Source organism: Gambusia affinis, linkage group LG20 (genome assembly GCF_019740435.1).
Source record: "Gambusia affinis linkage group LG20, SWU_Gaff_1.0, whole genome shotgun sequence".
NCBI lineage: Eukaryota > Metazoa > Chordata > Actinopteri > Cyprinodontiformes > Poeciliidae > Gambusia > Gambusia affinis.
Genome location: NC_057887.1, coordinates 15,736,936 through 15,756,541, shown reverse-complemented (window position 1 = coordinate 15,756,541; position 19,606 = coordinate 15,736,936). Strand labels below are relative to the sequence as shown.

General features: G+C 37.4%; 1 protein-coding gene across 1 annotated transcript; it reads left to right on the top strand.

The window, feature by feature from the left end:
• Nucleotides 1-37: 37 nt before the first annotated feature.
• Nucleotides 38-19,364, top strand: timp2a (TIMP metallopeptidase inhibitor 2a). Its single transcript, XM_044102975.1, has 5 exons — nucleotides 38-3,528; nucleotides 12,764-12,864; nucleotides 12,946-13,054; nucleotides 15,514-15,638; nucleotides 16,988-19,364. Exons 1-5 carry the CDS (start codon nucleotides 3,396-3,398, stop codon nucleotides 17,183-17,185), a joined length of 666 nt encoding a protein of 221 aa, XP_043958910.1. The 5' UTR covers nucleotides 38-3,395; the 3' UTR covers nucleotides 17,186-19,364.
• Nucleotides 19,365-19,606: the final 242 nt, after the last annotated feature.

The following is a 19,606-nucleotide window of genomic DNA, read 5'->3' as shown; positions in this document are numbered from 1 at the left end:
ATATCTGTGGGCTATAAAAATATGTTTATTAAATGTTTTTTTATTTTTATTTTATTTTATTTTTTTGCAAAAAATCATTCTTAGATGGTGAGATTTCAGTCTCGTCAGTTCTGCCTATTTTGAGCTGTTTTAGGGCGTCTTGTCTCTTTAAATCTAAATAATTTGTTCCTGGTCATACCACATAATTCAACATTTACACTCACACAACAAAATGGCTGCACACTATGGTGGCAAATTAGGGCCATTGTAAAAATTAAATAAATAAATGCATACATTTCCACCAAAAGATTAATCTTAGAAGTTTTCAAGAAAAAAAACTTGGCATTTCTAAGTTTGAAAAGTCAAAAATATATTAGAAAGAAAGTCTGAGTGATCTCAGAAGTTTTCTAGAATTTTTATTTGAAAATTTCTGAGTTTCAAAAATGTTCAACTTTTGACCCTGAATTTTTTATTTTTTTTTTTTGTACAAAATTTAGACATTTCTGAGACTAACTGTGTATCTTTGAAAAGCAGCAGTAGAGCCTTCTGCACAACCAACAAGAATGCAACACTTGATTTCAAAATGGTAATTCGACAACAAAACACTTGTCTTTTTCTGCTGCCACTGTACAGAGCATACAGCAATAAAACCAGCATAAACAAACATACTGGAACTTTACCTTGTATGGGTTGCTAGGTGACAGGTTGTTTGCTGGGGTTGCTAGGTAATGGTGCAGCGCCCATTGACTGTGACTTAAAATATGCTTAGCAATCTGGAAGTGTTTTTGATTTTTCAGACATCAAAAAACATGAAAAAGCTGCTGGGTGTCTATTTTAAGTCCTTGATCCGAGTTTAGGTGCAGGTAAAGCTGCTTTGCAGTTCAGTTTTATCAAAGTATTACAAAAAGGTAATATTAAGTGGTAATTATTTGTTTAAGAGAGTAAGTTTCTTATAATAAAAATGTAGAAATCAATCTCTGAAACAGATTTATGTAATGCTCATTCAGGAAAAAAGATGCACAATAAATCTGATTAATTCATGGCTTTATCTACTCTTGTAACTTTTACTGCTTTAATTAATTTTCTTCTTACTTTAACTCCTGTTGACTCCATAAAGGGAATGTTACTGTGTGGAAGCTGCTACATTATTTGAACATTTTCCCTTTTAAATGATAAAAAGGACTTTTCGTATAAAATTAACCTTATTTATTGAGACACTGCTGGAAAAATAAAGGTGCTTTTGGCACGATCATGAAATACTTTTTTGCAAGTTCCTGCAAAGGTTTTGTAAGATCTTTTAAAATTCACTGAGGATCTTGCTTAAGTACCTGTTGAGCAAGCTTGCAAAAATAAGCTTGGATCTCACAAAAATCTTGTAATCTTTTTGCCAGAGCTCACAAAAGTACCTCAGAATTTCACAAAAGTAACTTGGTATTTTGGAAAAGCCCATAGGAGGATTGCAAAATATCAGTGGGAGCATGCAAATATAACTCAGATTCTTACAAAACATTTGTGGGACCTTGCCAAAGTAATTCAGGGAGCTCTCCGTCTTAAGACTGCAAGGGAACCTTGGATGTCGGAAAAGTGCCTTAATTGGGAGCTCAAAAAACTAACAAAATCTCCTAAAATTTTTGCAGGGGTGCCCAAAAGTAAACAAGAAAAAGTAGCTGAGAATCCAGACTCTATTTCACTCTCAAAATTAACAGTTTGGCTACAACAATGTAATTCCCAAAGAGGTAATAACCTAAAACTTGGCTTGCAGTCCGATGAATGATGATGTGTATTACAGGATCTGTCAGCGTTTGTTAAGATTGTTTTTCTTATTTCTTATATTTCTATTCATTTGATTTATACTGTGCATATTATCTAACCTAGAAATGACTTATTTTGCCCTCAAAGGGACAATTTTTCTGTCTTAAAGTAATATGTTGTTACAATTAAGTACAAACCTTTTAGAGGAAAATTTGCAGAAAAGCAACAAAGGTTTTCTACAATTCTACAATCCAGGGAAACTAAATTGTTAAGACTAGTCAATAATTACAAGAAATTTTTTGGAGTGGTATTAAACTATAGTTGCTTTTGGTTTAAATGTTTCTGTTAGATTTGGAAACATAGAGATTCAAGTCCTGTAAAAGTGCCTTAAACATGGACAGTTTCTTGCTATAATTAAACATGGCAACTCCTTAGGACCTCCAAGCCATCAGGGGGCCCCAAAGCTGCATGTTCAGCGTCCAAAACATTAAAATACCCTGTCTTTATCTGTAGTTATCTATTTGTTACATCTTTTATATGTTTGAAAAACAAAGCAGACAAATAAAACTGGATAGTTTTGTGTTATTTTGTGCTTTTTGCGTTATTAGGTCATTTGTTGGTGATGTTGTCTGGATAATTGGTTGCTAAGCACTTTTTTTTATTATTTTGCTACTAAGTTTCTGCTACGCGTAAGCTAGACTAGAGTAATTTTCATTTAGCTGGTAGGAATCTATTCTTCATTAACTGAGCTATCGTGTCACATTGTGCACAGAAAAGAAAAAAAAGTACATTTTCAATAAAAAACCTTTTGAAACTTAAGTAAAACTAAAAAGTATTTGGTAAAACATCTTCTCAAGCACTGGTAATTGATCAAATTATCAATCATTTGATATTTAAAGATGACATAATGAGACGGACCAAAATTTTGGTACTTTGAGGATAAAATAACAATAATTTATACAAGTAACAAAAAATTAAAATAAAAAATTTCTTTCAATAAAAAAACTTATGAAACTGTAACAAAAACTGCAGATGTGTGTCTGTGTTTGGTGAATTTTTGATTAAAACATTCACCAAACATTTCACAATGTTCTTCATTCAGTGAAGTTTTACAATGGGTAGACAACACAGAAATTTTACTGAAGTAAGAGTAGCGATACTTAATAAAATTACTCAAGCTAAAAGTGAAAAGTCCAACGTAATAAAAAAAAATACGAGCAAGTGTAATTAGTTACTACCCAACTGTTCACATTCAGTGGTTAATATTATTGTAGGTCAGATTCAAGTTATGTTGGAAAAAGGGACCTTTTCTTCTCATCATGTGGGAGACAGCGCCCTCTGCCGGTAGTCCGTGTAGCGAGCGGGGAGGAGCCGCAGATTTACAGAACCTCCTCGATCCCTGAAGTCAAAACACTCCGGGCAGACAGACATTTGCTGACAGCAGTGTGAGGACGGGTGTCTTGTCTCACCGTGTAGCCTCTCTGTCATTACGGAGCCGAACCGGCAGGTCCTGCCCGGTTGTTGTTGTTGACGTGCGTGTCGGTGAAACCAGCGGAGGGAGGAAGTGTTGCCTCTGGATCTACTCCGCAACGCATCTGCGCAGACGTAGACGAAGAGGCTGAAGAAAAAGAAGAAGAAGAAGCCCCGCTGCAGTGTTTACCAAGATGCCGTTTTCCGTTAACGGCATCCTTTCTGCGCTCGCGCTGCTGCTGCTGCTGTGGCGCGCGGAGGAGCTCGCGGAAGCGTGCAGCTGCGCTCCGGTGCATCCGCAACAGGCGTTCTGCAACGCCGATGTAGGTGAGTGCAGCTCTGTTGTTGTTGTTGACGTGTTGCACCAGGATGCCCGACAGCTGTCCGGAGCTGCTGCGGCGCTCCAGAGCCTCCGAGGCGGCTTGAAAGGGCGCCCTTGGCCGGTGGAAACCGCTGGAAAGCCTGACGATGAGGGGGATGTTGCTCCGTAAGAGTCAAGGCCATGGCTCAGGCAGTTTGCACCACATTCAAGCTGCACACTTGCATTCCTACGCAGATTTAATTTTGCCAATAATTGCCAACTGAAAAGCAAAAGTTTAGCAATATTTTGGGAGAAAGAGTAGTTATAAATATGCGTAAAGGTGCATGAGGTAATCTCTAAAGAAGGAATAAACACAAATTTCCAAGAAAAGATTATATTAATTTTAACATATACAGAAATCTAAGACAGTGGGGTTGCTAGATGTAAAACTATCCCAGGCCAGGGTCGGATTTAAGAGGATGTGGGCCCTTGGGTTCAGTTTTGGCCTCCATCAGCCTCCACAGACACCAGATCTTTATCCAGTTGACTAACTTTGAGATATGGTGAAATGGACCATTTGCGTCATGGAAGTGCGTCTGATTTGCCCAGACAAGTCTCCTAATTGCAACAGATTGATCGTTGATTACACTTCAAAGTTTTCAGTCCGGGTTCTTGTGAAAATTAGCTTTTCCCAAAATTACAGAATTGTGATTAACAGTCTTTCTTTGAACAAAATATCATCCAAATTAAATATTTACTGTAGAGGATCAGCAATGACACCAATGTGCTCCAAACACAAAACATAGACAACACATTGCAGAGAAAATCACTTATGAAAAATAAAGTTACCTACTTTCCAACTGAACTTATAGACTAGCTTCAAGAGTATTTTTTTGTCAAAAAACTTTGTTCTTTGTTTTCTTCTTCAGCTCATTTGCTCATTCCTTAGCAAAAACTATAGTTTAAAGAAAGGCGTCATGGGATTAAAATCAAGGTAAAACTATCAGTCTGAAGAAAAAGTTCCAGAGTTGTGAGAAATTTCAGAAAATATAAATTGAACCCTATCAGAAATTAATAGGATAAAATGGAAAGTGGTCATAGAGGCTGAACTAACAATGAAGCAGCTGCAGGAATGTCCAACAAGTTCTGGTTGTTTTCTTCAATAACAACAATCTCCTGTTTTCTCCATATTTATGGGAAAATAGGGAAGAGATGCAAACATTTTAAGGATTTTTTTTTTTTTTGTAAATAGAGTGGGCAGATGTTACCAACATGATGTGAAAGGTTGAAAACTAAAATCGAATCATGAGGTTGTTCAAGGACACCTTGGGTCTATCATTTTGTCAGAGGTGGTTACACCTTTGAGATCTAAAATGTATTATGATGCTTTTTAGAAATGTCAGTGTCAGATTTATTTGTGCAGCCCATTTAAATTAACAGCAGTTGACCAAATTGCTTCACAGTTTACACCAACTATCACAACATAAAGAAAAGAAAAGAAAACCTCAGTGATATTAAGCAGCGACAAGAACACAAGTGGACTAAAAGTATCAGGAAAAACAGTGACTCAAACTGTATTAAACTCCAGTGAAAACATAAATATTAAAAGTGGAAGCACCTTCTGTCTAATGTCAGAGGGTAGGTGTTTCCAAAGTTTAGAAGCCACAACTCTGGAAGAAACATAAGACTGAAGTAACTCAGAAACATTTGGTGGGAAAAGCACATATAGGCATTTATATGGCCCTTTGCTATGACAAAGTGCCGATATTTTCTTTCTTATGTCCATGAAAACCTTGAAAAGGTGGTGTTTCTTTTCAGATTGACTAAAGGTGACCTATTATACTTCCTTGAACAGGTTAGAATATATTTATAGGGTATACAAAATATGTTTGTTAAATTTTTTGCACAAACTTATTCTTGGATAATGAGATTTCAGCCTGGTCAGTTCTGCTTATATCGAGCTCCTTTCAGATTGAGCTGTTTTAGGGCCTCTTGTTACTTTAAATCCAAATAAACTCCTACTGGAAACGCCCCTAACTCCATGTTTACACTTGCAATGGCTGCAACAGATGTGCTGTTATACAACCATATGTTTGAAAAGCAGAAGTAGAGCCTCCTTCACATCCAAAAAAATGTAGCAAGTAGTTTCTGGTTGGTAAGTCAACAACAAAGCACTTGTCTTTTCCAGCAGCCATTGTACATTGCACACGGTGGCTCAGCTGGGGTTGCTAGGTAACGGACTGGGCTTCCCTGGGGTTACTAGGTAATGGGCTGGGCTTGTGCCTGCTGATTTGTGAGGTTACATTTGAAAGGTTTTTGAAACTGCTCGTTTTCCAGACACCAAAGACATTAACTAAAGTCCAAAAACCAGCTGGGTGTTTTTTTTAAGGACTTTAGCTGTTTTAAGAAGCAGCTGAGGCCCAAATGGAACTAACAAAATGTGCAAAATGCATATTAGATCCCCTTTAAAGAAAAATACTAAAGTCACACTTTCAGATGTGGTCACTCTTAACAGTCTAATCTTCACTAGCAGTACTGTGGATAATTCCTTAGTCTTTTCTTATTCCTCTAAATTTTCCTTCTAAGCATTTAGACTTAGTTTCCATCTTTCAAAGTGGATCATTTGGAGCATGTGGCTCCCAGTAAAATAGATTTATGCCTTAAGTGCATCTGCACTCAGTCACTGCTCCGTTGGTGTTATTATTTCCCCCTGTGGTTTTATTTTCCCCTCTACCCTTATGTGCACTATCTTAGTCTGATATAACAGGAGAAAATCCAGCCCCATCATTGCACTCAGCTCTAAAGCTCCAGGATGAAGCCTGGGTTTTGCGGCGCAACGTGGCACCAGAAATCAGAAGGGGACAAGGGGACGGAGAGAGTATGAATGCTGGGTAAAATTCAACCGCAGAATATGCAACACCACAAACTTTTCTCAATTAGAAAAAAAATATATCTAAAATACCACTTCTGTGCATTTTTCTGGGTGGTGCTGGGGAGGAATTGCAGGAATGTTTCTGGGGTTTTCCCAACTTTTTTTTTTTTTTTTTTTTTGCTCCGGTGCTGGATGGGGACAACACACCCGTGTGCAGGCTTTCAGAAGCCAAACACAACTGAAGGCCTGTGTGTCCATGCCATGCTCCCACTTGCTGGCTATGTAGGACATCTGGCTGTCAGTGTTGGGAGGGGGGAAAAACAGGCAATGAAAAAATGGCAGTGGAAGTTAAAATATGCATGGTATCCTGAAGAAAGTTGGAAAACTGCATTACTGTGGCTTCAGCTTTTCTGCTTTTTTAACTCAAATCACACAAGAAGTATGTGTGCTTCACAAAACGGACGCTCTATTTTCAGGTGTGACTCAATCTCTCGCCGGCCGGGTGTCAGCTCCAGAGACAGGATGTCTAGCAGGAGAGGTGCATAGGTGTGCTTGTGTTGTTTTTTTTTCTAAGTGCGTATGAGTCAGAAAAACATTTCTAATGGTCATGCAGACCACCAAACCACAGAAATTCCCAGTTTCATTGGTGGCGCATAATTTTTCATCATTTTGGAGGGTAAAGCGGCAACGTGCCATCAGAAGCACCCACAGAAAGCACAGCAGTGGCATGGATGAGGGCAGGGATGTGGTTGAGTGGAGTTTAGATGATTTCAAATAGGAAAAATCATGGAGAAATTTGCATAAATACAACAGTGGAGGTTTGTTGTAGTAAACCGTGGCCTGGCTTTAGCTGTTTGACTCAGTGTGTGTGTGTGTGTGTGTGTGTGTGTGTGTGTGTGTGTGTGTCCTCTTCAGTTTTCATCCAAAGTGATGCTCCAGGTCAGACCGCAAGTCATAAAGAGTCCTGCCATGTCATGCGTTCACTCCACAACTAGCAATGCAAACATCCTCTTTTTAAATAAATCACTTGGCCACAGAGGGGGACTTCCCCCCCACTGCCCTGCCCAGTCAGACTGGTTTATTGTCTGGAAGGCCAGAGTCACCAATCTGTCTGCACAGGAGCAGAAGTAGCAAAGAAACATTTCAGCTTAACATTTTTATCCACCCTCCATATATGTTGTTTTATTCACTAAGAGGAAAAAAATGAAATGCTGATTTCTTCAACCAATTAAAATTCTGAAAATCATCAAACTAGTTCCAGTTTATGTCTCTTGATAGTTCGCAGCTGAAATTTGGTATTGTTTTGGTTTTTATTTCTTATTTTATTTATTTGTTAGTCTCCCATTTTTATAGTTAACTTATTATTTTTATTAGACTTAATTTTATTTTTCTATTTTATCATGTATCTACTTGTGATGTTGTGTTTGTTGTGAAGCAGTTTGGTCAGCTGAGGCTGTTGTAAATGTGCTCTATAAATAAACTTTGACTTGACTTCAGTGTTTTGATCAAATATGGGGATAAATAACCAAAATTTGCTACAAATCTCATCGATGAACTATTTGTCTCAAGAAGTTTTTCTGAAGGCTTCAAATGATTAAACAAATATATAATTTCAGAGAGACATTAAGCCCTGTAAAAATACAACACGAAAGAGTAACTCTAACATGAAAGTTTTAAATGATTTAATTAAAAAATAAAATATAAAAAAATCCCCATAACCTAAAATCCCTTGATGGTGAAAACTGTTGTAAAGAATTTCAACCCTCTTTTCTTGTAAGAATTTAGCCACAATAGAGGATTTTCCTGTTTCATGCCATGCCACAGGACCTTAATAAGATTTCATTCAGACTTTGACTAGGCCACTCCAAAACTTTCATTTTTAAAATTGTTTATTTTTGAACTCTTATTTTGTTCTTGACATAAATGTCCTAAGCAGACGGCTGGACATTTTCCTTCTGTATTTTATGCTTGAGAGCAGAATTGATGTTTTAATACATTACAGAAAGTTACCCGATTTCTGAAGAAGCAAATCAGCCCCAGAGCATTACACCACCTCCACCTTGTTTGAATATCAGTTAGGAATGGGAGATATTTTGAAATAAAAATAATGGTAGAAAAAACCGTTTATTAATTATTAACTTTAGGTAACTAATGGCACCTCAAACATAAATGCTGCTTTTGGAAAAAACCCAAAACATTTCTGTTTGAAATAAGCTTCTTCAGGACACCATGTACTTAACAAAGTGTGATTTATTTCACTAAACTGCACATAGATACTTCATTTATCATCATATTTTTAAATTTACAAATATTTTTAGATGCTATTGTGGAAAAAAAAACAGGACAAAATATAGTAAAATTAACATTTTAGTCAGTTTTTTAGTGACTTAAATTTACTGTAACAATAATAAATCAGAATTCTTATTTATAAATTATAAATGATACGATAAGAGCCTACTCCTACTGTCAGCAGGATTTTCTTTCCTTAAACGCTGGTCATTTAAACCAGATGTGACTGGGTTCACACCTTCCATGAAGTTCTGTTTGTGTTCAGAAAGATAAATCCAGAGCTTTAACACAGATGTTGCACGACAATCTGAGAGCAAGTCGGATTTTTATTTAATGTTCAAGTTAAGTAGAAGACCCATTTACATCTGAAGCTGATTAAATCAGATTAAAGAAGACACTCGGCTGATTTGGTGATCACTGGACGGCAAAAAAACAAGTTGACAGACGTGCTGAACGATCAGTGGGGGGCTCTGTGCTGTGTGTGTGTGTGTGTGTGTGTGTGTGTGGTGTGTGGTGTGCGTGTGTGTGTGTGTGTTTGAAAGGAAATCATTGCGTATTCCAAATGATACATGTGCATAAGTCACTAGGCGTCACCTCAGCTGGCAGGATCAGGGAACAACTGAAATGTGGGTCACTCAGTGGTTTATGGAGGGCGGGGGGTCCTGGCTGCTGGATGACGTTCACTGATCAGACGATTTCAGGATCAACCGGCGCCCAAATTCAACCGCCTTACTGGTAATCCTTCGCTTCTCCAGATCTTATACAAACATAATCTGATTAGTTCTCGATATATGTATCGTCCCAATAATTATTGCGATAATTGATGTTATTGGAATGGTATAATAATGCTCTCAAAGACTGGAAAACTTTAATTTAGGGGGGGGAAATCCACTGGAACTGGAAGATATTTTAAATAACCAAAATTAGTGAATAAAATGAGAAAAAAAAATCTACTTAACAAACATAAATAAAATGGATTATTTCTGTTAACAAATTCACTCTCCACAAATATTAACCATCAGAATGTAAATTATTGATATTATTTCAGTTATGATGTGATTAATTAGTATAGGCTGTGTTTATTTGTCTACTTTAGCTGATGCTGCTGCACATTTGCACAAGCTTCAAATGTAACTAAATTGCGCAAGTTTTTCTGGGTATTCTGATTTCTCTAAAGAAGAACCGATTTATTGTTTTGCTTCCTGTGTCGACACGTTATGTTGCTTTATGTTGCAGCATGTTGGGCAAACCACATGGAGAAGCTGCCAGGGCAACAAAGAATTTCTGAAGATGAAATCTTAATTGCTTGAATGACTTTACGAAATCAGGATCATCAGAGTAGATGAGTTGCATTGATAAAATGTGAGTCTGTGTTTGTTTCTTGGTGGTGAACATATGTGTAAAGTGGATGTGTGACGTTGCAATGAATACAAACTGGTAGGAAAAAACAAAGAAAGGAGACCCAGAGAGGTGGTTAAGGGGGACCTATTATGTAAAATTCACATTTTGCATATTTTTAATACTTCTATTTAGGTCTCCAGTGCTTCTCCAAACAACTTAAACAAACACCCACCCTTGTGTTTTTTGGTAATAAGTTCATGCTCTTCGGTGCTGAATAATGAGCAGTTTCAAAAATCTCCTGATTGAGTCACAATCAACAGGCACTAGCAAACCAGCCAGAGCTTCAGCACATTTGGTCAGCTAGTTTTACTTCTGTATGCGCTGTACAATGGCTGCTGGAAAAGACACGTTTAGTTGATGTACCATCAAGAAACCACTTGCTGCATTCTTGTTGGATGTGAAGTGGGCTCCAGTTCTGCTTTTCAAAGATGTATGGTTGTATAATTGTGCGTTTGTTTCCAGCCATTTTCCTGTGTGAGAGTAAACGTTGAGCTGGGGGCACGGCCATCAGCAGCTTATTGGGATTTAAAGTGACACGAGGCCCTAAAACGGCTCAATGTGAAAGGAGATCAAATTAGGCTGAACTGTGTCGTAACTGACCAGACTGAAATCTCATTATCTTAGAATATTTTTGTAAAAATGTAGCAAACATGTTTTGTGTAGCCCATAATGTGTTCAAGGAAGCATAATAGGTCACCTTTAACGGCAGAATGCAAAAGCCTCTCCAAGAATATAGAGTAAACTGAGCCAAAGGGGGGTGAGAACAGCAGTGTGTGTGTCTTTATCTCTGTGCACGTCCTCTGTTCATGCTCATTGTAGCCACCCCCACCAAACACACGTACACCCACACTCTTATTGCTCATATTTTCCATTCTGAAATAAATGCTCCTAGCATAGCTGAAGCTTGAAGTCAGTCAAGCCAGTAAAACACACAAAACACACACACACTCATGGCCGAGTCATTCTCCGAGCTGCGGCCTGTGAGTCCAATTTTTTAATCCCTAAATCTGTTCCCGTCGTTGGTTCCTGCTCCTGTTTTGCTGTAAGCTGGTGTTGTTGTGGTTTGCGTGTCGCCAGGCTCTGTTATTAGCCTGAATTGAGAATCAGAGGTTTGGGAGGTAATTTGGAGGAGGATGCGTTGGCTGCACTGCGTTTATAATTAGCTGCACTTATAAACATGGTGGTTTATAAGTAGAAAACGTTAGCGTGTGAATGCTTGTTTCTAAGAATTTTTATTTTTATTTGAGATTTTTTTCAATCCAATACAAACAAATATGTAACTTTTTATTTGTTTTTCAAAGAAACTCTTTCAAGGGCTTAAATTTCTTCAGGTTTAAAAATATGCATGATTTCATGCATATTTTATATTTGGAAACTGGATATTAGAGTTCTGTTCGACTCCGATTTTACACTCCAGTGTAAAATCATTCCTGTTGAAAAAGATTCTTATTGGACTATAAATGAATAGGAAACATGTTGGCTCATTAAGCGTATCAGTTACCAAGGTCCATCATTAATGTAAGACATTTTGCAGCCCAGATTGTAACCTTAGCTGATGCATGCAGGCTGCTAGCGGAGATGTCCTTCATTTGATGCTATCAGCTTCTGTTAAGCCACAACAACAGCTGCAGAGTTTGTAGTTTGAGTTGTTTTGGCTTTAAAGGAGAAAAGCCAGCAGATGAGTTAAGTTCTTTATTTGATGGAAGCTTCACAAGAAATTATACCGATGAAAGACTGAACTGTGGGCAGGATTAGCGCTAACATCCTTCAAAATTAATGCCATAAAAATGCATCTTATCTCTATGAGACAAAAAGATGATGCTGCTTCAACTTTTCCCTGAATATCATTGCTAGGAATCATTTAGTTTCTGCACAATTATTTGCACAAATATTTCAAACCAATCAATGGATGAAAGTTTTAATCTGGTAATTTTCTAGCTTCATGTAACACTTAGCTGCGCTGCAGTCATTCTTCCAGAAGCACAATATCAATACTCTTTCAATATCTGCGTTACAAAATTACTTTTTCTTTTTTTTTTTTCTAGAGCTGCACCAGTCATGTATTTTCTGGTCAATGTCATCTTTTAGCTTCTTTTGTCTTATTTTGTAAAATTGCTGGTGAAAATATGTAACTTATTTTATTATGACTTCTTTAATTCAGCTTTTGATGACATGATTAGCCCTTGCAGCTGGTCAAGCATAAAATCTGCCAGTCACTATCTTTAATTTTGATTTTAGTTGATCTATTTTCAAGTAGTTTGGGCTTTTTTATTTTTAATAAACAAACACTGTTTACTATTTATCTCAACGTAGACAAATCAAGAAGAAATACCTACACAAAATGTTTTTACGCCCAAATTCTAACATTTCTGGTTTTCATTTGACCTTTTCTGAATAGAAAGTCTCTTCTTACTTTGTGCTCAGCTCTTATTTGGTGGACCGGGGTTGAAATCTGAACAAACACCTGGACTTCCTCAAGGCTGGATTCTTGAGTGTGACACAAATAAGAAAAGACATGAATGTGGAGGGATGGAGGAAATTTCACCACTTTTAGACAGTCGAATAGGTGGAAATACAAATGTTTTTCCTTCACTTATCTCTTCCCATGTTTATCCAGATATAGAAAATCTTGAAATCCTATTCCATACTTGTGCAGACCCATCTATACTTCTGAGTTAAATCCTGACTCTGTTTTCCAGTGATCCGTGCAAAAGTGGTGGGCGAAAGAGAAGTCGATTCTGGGAATGACGTCTATGGGAACCCCATCAAGAGGATCCAGTATGACGTCAAACAAATCAAGGTTTAAAATAACCTACAGATGCCCAACATGTCAGAAAAGGTTTTGGTGTTTTACGCTTAAATATTCTTGTTGATATTTCAGATGTTTAAAGGGCCCAACCAGGACATTGAGACGGTTTTCACTGCACCTGTTTCTGCTGTGTGTGGCGTCACCCTGGATGCAGCTGGGAAGAAGGAGTACCTAATCTCAGGTATTTATGCAAAATAATGTTGCACAACTATTGTGTTAATGAAGAAGAAAGCAAATTCACAGAAACATCCAGAAACTGAGCTAAATGTAGAAATTAATTTGAAAATTTCTTGGTCTTGATTGCAGCAGCTTCAGTGTAATAAAAGTTAGGAAACTTTGTGGAGACAGTGAGGAGAGGTTGGAAAGCAACGGGAATTTGTAAAAAGATGACATTTGGACATGCAGGTGTGCTAAACCAGGCAGACAAACACAGGGTAGATAAAGACTAGTGGGCATGTTTGGGGAGGAAACTGTTTATGTCATTATGGATAATGATACGTTTCTGTCTAAACCCTGTGGAGACCAGTGGGCCCTCGTCTGCCGTAAGACGCTTCGAGTCTCCGGGAACGGTTGAGTAGCTGTTTACTCCACAGTGCATTTCTCAACAGCTGAAAAACTGCAAACCGGTGTAATTATCACTTCTATGTTAACTCACAGCACAGCTTTAACAAGAAATGCATCACTCAAGAAATGCATCACTCAAGAAAAAACGGAGCTCCGCAGGGCTTAATATTTGACCCATTTTTTAAAATTTTTTATTCATAGCTGCTGTTTTATAGAAATAATTTGACTTTTTAGACTTGGTGATTTTGAGCATCTTAGAGTGAGATAAGAGTGTCACTATTTAAAATAAAATAGTAACACTAAATGCAAAGGAACATGGATGCTTGAATATTCAGTGAAGAGGTTTGATAAACAAAGATCATCATGAAGACCAAGGAAGAATAAAGCTGTGTGAACTTCTCATGGAGCGATGTTTAATCCATCACATGAAAATGGAAAGAGCATAACACAGCAGCAAACCTAAAACGAAAAAATATTAAGAAATGATTAACTCTACATTCAAAAAGTATTTCTTAAAATTAAAATCTTTTCTCATTGCTGTAATATCCCAGTGTGCATCTAAAATCTGCTTTATTTTGATTCATGACAAATTTAACACAACTGTTTACCTTGAAGATTATATTTAAGTTGCCCTTTATAGTCTAGAGGGCCGCATACAGAACTGTAGCGGGCAGGATTTGGCCCCTGGGCCTCGAGTTTGACATATGTGATCTAAACCATCAGGTCAGAGAAGATGATATAAGAGTAAGATCTCTTTCTGAAAGTATTCAGAAAGACTAAATGTAGCTAAGAGAACCATTAATGAGACAAAATATTAGGATTAGTGAGGAGGATATTTAGACAAAATGGAGAGATATTCTGTATCAAATGGATAGAGCTGGGAAAACAACAGGCATTAATAACAATAAACCTTTTTAAAAAGTAGACAATCTACAGCTCAAACATCTTAAGTTATAATATGATAAACGGGTCTTATTCCACTGGCATATTATTTCACTTATAGCTTGAACTTTTTCATCAATATAAAGAAATTACTGACTTTAAACAAGCTCCTATATCTTGCTGGCTTGTAAGTTAGTTTTGTCTTGTTTCAAGTTTGTAGAAACTACAAGACCAAAAATACTTGGAAGGATTTTATGCTTTTTTAATGTTGCAGCGAAAATTTCAGAGAAAGATTGTGCTACAAAAGTTTTGAGTCTGGTTGGATGACTGCACTTTTCAGAGTTTTATTTCAAAACAACAACAAAAAACACGTCTCTTTTGCTTCCTTTCTCACTTATGCACAGCTATGTGTTCAGCCAATTCCTAAAAATACACAGAAGTTTCCTGCTGCAACATGACAAAATGTGAGAAAGCTTCAGGAGAGTGAACAGTTTTTCACCACACTGTGATGTTTTCATGTTGAGAGAGGTTGATGTTGTGAATTCAACGAGCAGGAGCTTCTGAATGAGGCGGCAGACGAAGCAGAGGAGACTCGGCAGATCGTGAGGTCATTCATGCTCTGGTTTCCCCATCACAGACAGAGATGCACCCGCAATCATTCGCCCCCCTCTAATTACACGGAGTTGTAAGAGGAGGAACTGCTGAAGCCAGCGTTTCCTTTCGCAGCCTCAAACAGTGGCAAAAAACAGTCAGTTTTCTGCTGACTGGGGCATCTTTGGAAAATTATTCATCTTCTTTTAGGTGGAAGGGTCAAAAAGTTGGAAGGTTTGCAACGAATTGTGAGTCACATGAAGAGTCCAACATGCTGAGAGGTGTTTTCCAGACAGACAGTGATGAAGACAAAGGGATGCACATCTCAGGAAATCTGTAAACTTTGCTCCACGTATCTTGTTTTGTCTAGTGCCACTTGTGTGGGTTGCACAGACGCTGGCACAGTTGTTAAGTGTGGATGGCTGTGGGCTCCAGTCTGGAAAGCAATAGCTTTAAATCTGGTGTACCAACGAATCTGTTATCTGTTGTTCAGCCTGTGAGAACATCCAGGGCTTGTTGTTTTTCGCCTAATCTTGTTTCGTCTGAAATGTTCTCTCACATGTGCTGTTTTGACGCTCCACGCCACAACTCGCTCTTTTCCAGGCAAGGCCGAGGCGGGCGGACGCATGCACGTGACCCTGTGCGATTACATCATGCTCTGGGACTCCTTGAGCGCCACCCAGAAAAAGAGCCTCAGCCAGCGCTACCAGATGGGCTGCGACTGCAAGGTAAGGCAGCATAGGGCCATCTGTGTCTGTTTAACTCCCAGCATGGCTAAACAAAACAGCAAAACAGGCAGCAGATATTCGCTTCCTGCAGAGAAAATCCAGACACAAGCAGGCTGGGTGGAAACATCACAACAACATACAAATGGATTTTAAAGTTAGAATTGATCACTTTTGGTGTTTGGTTTTTAATTTGATCTTAATAAATTAGGTAAAAACGATATATTGTTGTTTAAGGAGTTCTCGACATCCATCAAAAGCTGCAACTTTTCAATTTAGTGACGTGATTCAAGTGTTTTTTTTCCCTCTTAGTTCTGATTATGAATGAAAACCCTCAATTGCATTTCTTAGAATATTACATAAGACCAACCAAAAAGGATATTTTTAATACAAAAATTCTACGTCATTCTGATAATAAGGAAGACTGTTGACTTTGATAGTTGTTCAGGAGACAGTCATCAACAGCTTCAACAAGGAGGATAAACAGCTATAAAGTTCATTATTAAGTCAGCTGGCTGTTTGCAGAGTGTCGTATCCAAACATTTTAATTTAATTTGAGTGGAAGCAAAAACTGGGTTAGGAAATGATGCACAAGCAACAGGGATAACAGCAGCTTATTAAGTGGTTTGGTAAGGTTTGCAGTAAGTCTGCAAAAGCCTTGAAAAGTATTTGATTTGACTATTTGGGTGGAGAATAAGAATAAAGTTTAAAAAAAACATTATTTCCAGACTTTACTGTTTATATCATTCTCTAAAAATGCTATCCCTCATTACATTTGTCATAGCATGTAGTGTTTGGAGATTCAAACTGTTCAAAACTTTGTCTATTTTGTAGTAGATGAGATGCTAGATCTCACAGAAAATGCTGATAAGCTTATAATAATGTAAAATAATTATCGATTTATTCACTCGATTTAACAAATTTTCTCGGTCTATACAAATATTGTATAAACGTGGCTCTTTATAGGTAATTACAAAACAAATTTCCATAGCATTATATATTAAATAAACAATATAAGGTACAAACAACAAATCATTTTCCAGGAGTGTATGACCTAAAGTGTTTTGAATTAATTTATAGTGGAGCATTTTTTCCAACTCCTTATCTAAACTGCTCTGTAGTTTTACTCCATGCACTGAAATGCACATTTCTGTTTAAAATCACACTTCATTCTGTTATTTGTGTCATCTTAAGACAAAGAACTTTTATAAACTAATTGGCAGTAATTTCTTCATAGCACTTTTAACATTAAAAACAAAAAGAATCAGCAATATCTTTAATTTCCTGCTAATATTACTCAGCTTCATGTTAGCAGAGAGTTCACCGGGACTTTGTTTTGTGTTTTTCTGCAGATTGTGCGCTGTCAATCTCTGCCCTGTGAGATCTCAGCCCCTGAGGAGTGTCTGTGGACGGACCTGATGATCGAGAAGCAGGTGCATGGACGCCAGGCCAACCACTACGCCTGCGTCAAGAGGGCAGACGGCTCCTGCTCTTGGTACCGTGGTGTCGCTCCACCCAAGAAGGAGTTTCTGGACACAGAGGACCCTTAAGTCCGCAACCTGACAGAGAAAAACGGAAACAAGGCAATTGAAAGAAATAAAAAATTAGGCTATCTAAAAATGTAAAGCTATTGTGATAGAAATTAGCTGCTGTCCTGAAAATAACTTTTAGCCTCTTGTCAATGTGACCACTTTTCATGCTAAAGTTTCCCATGATTAAACAACTCAGAAGTGGCTCAAAAGTTGTCGTCGGATGCAGAATTTTTATTTAAAAAAAAATTAAAAAACCATGACATCATGAGACTTTGGCTGTGTTGGAAATGTTCACTCACTTGTTATGTAAAGTTCATTTTAAACTAATTAGTATTTACAGTTATTTATTTAATAAATAATCACCAGAGGCTCAAATTTTAGGAGATAGAATCGGAAAATCAAACAATTAGCATTGACGTTAGCAGTACAACACTGTTTTACACACTTTACGCCACAGTTAGCATACTAGCATACTGATACTAGCAGTAAGGCTCAGTTAACTTAATGGCCAGATGTTTAATATTAGCCTTCACTCAATCTGTTTGTTACTAAAAGTTGATTACTTTTCTTGAAAGCAAAATAACTGAAGTAATTTCCTGTTTTATTCAAGTCAGCCTATAGTTAACTGACACTGTTGTTAGCAGTTAGCATGCTGACGTTAGTGGCCACCACTCGGCTATAAGGTAACTTCTTAGCGTTAGCTTTGATTCGTCTTTTAAGACCTTATTGTGAAAACACAACAGTGGTCCTAGAAATCAGTTTCCTAAACATCCATTTACAGTTAACATTTGCTAATGCTAACGGTTAGCATAAACCGCAGGCAGCATACACGCCCTGTATTCTACTTTACAAAATGGGTGAATTGCTAATAGTGGACTCAGTAATGAAAGAGTGGACAATTTGAACACAACTGTAGACTGGTGGAGTGTCGGTGCAACTTCCTCCTGAGGCTGGCGTTAGGAGGTAATAAATTCTTGCTGAGACGGAGCTCTCCCTGTCCAAAAACGCTCGACATCAGAGCGGCAGTCAATCATTCTCTGCTCCCTCAGCCGATCATTTACTCTCCATCTTGTTTCAACTTTTATTACCTCATTCTCTATTTTATTCCAAAGCAAATTTCAAGTTGCCTTTCTTTTTTTAAGACTTAAATATCTCTTATTTACACTTCTCTCATTTTCTCCCCATAAGTACTGGTGACGTTAGACGCCCACAACCTGCTTTCCTTAAATAGAGCGCGTAGGTAAAGATAACCCATCTAAATTAAAACCAACTCCTCTTCATTACTCTACAGTCAAGTCTTAAATACTTTATCCCCTTCTTTCTTTTTCATCTTTATGTAGCTGTACAGTACCTATGCATATTCTTTTGGTGTTACTTGATAATTATTATTTACTGCGTTAGAACTAGATTTGCACTTTTTGAGGATGAATTCCAGTAAAGACAAGAGCCTGAGCACACGGATGTGACATTTGTCATTTGCCCAGACTGCCAAATCCGCCTCTGGTGCAGATTTTGTCTGGTGATGAAAGAACACACGCAGATATTCGCTATGTTTGTCATAACACAAAATAAAATATTACAATAAAATCGTAGACGTGTGAAAGTTCTGGGTGTCGTGAAACTTGGGGGAGATTGAATGTGTGAAAGAGGGATTGAGACGAGCTCGCAAGATGATATTTCAGTGTCTTTGTATTATCTGTTGATTGTAAATGCAAACAGCGGTTTAATGGTATTCTCTACATGCCTAATGTTAGCTCTGACTTCTCTTTCAAGTTATTATTAAATAAAAGCTTTATTGCTGTCCTAGAAAGCAACCTAATCAAGGTTTACAGTGCTGTTTTATACACCTCAACCTACAATAACTAAAAAATATATGTATGATGAAGTATTAGAGGCATAATTTAAAAGTAAACTCTTTCTATTTCCATTTACTTTGTACTTTTCAGTGTTATTATAAAAGCCGTCATGATTTTTGTGTGATTGTCTACAATTGTTTTTAGCTGTCTTCAAACAGAGGGACCTCTTGCGCTGGAGTAACGTGAGAGTGCGGTTAACAAGTCCTTTTAGCGGAAGTGTAGAGAAATAAGTATACGTTGTTTTATTAGAGGACTTTGCATGTTTTTGATGCTTTGTGTAAGTCCAGGCAAAGGACAGAATATTCAGTATTATCAAATAAAAACACAAGTTTGAAAGAGTATCTTCTGCTTGTCTGTGGGGGTTTTATTTTGCTTTTGTTTCATTATTTTAATTCAAAAGATATTCCAGACCAGAATGTAATAGCATCTTTGCTCTTTACATTTCAGCTTAAAAGCAGGTCAAAGCTTTACAAGATTGAGAGCATAGCAGCTAGATGTACACTTACTCAAATTAGCATTATTAGCATTTCTAGGAGGACTGTTTTCTGCCATAATCCAAAAGCACACATTTTCAGTCTGAAAG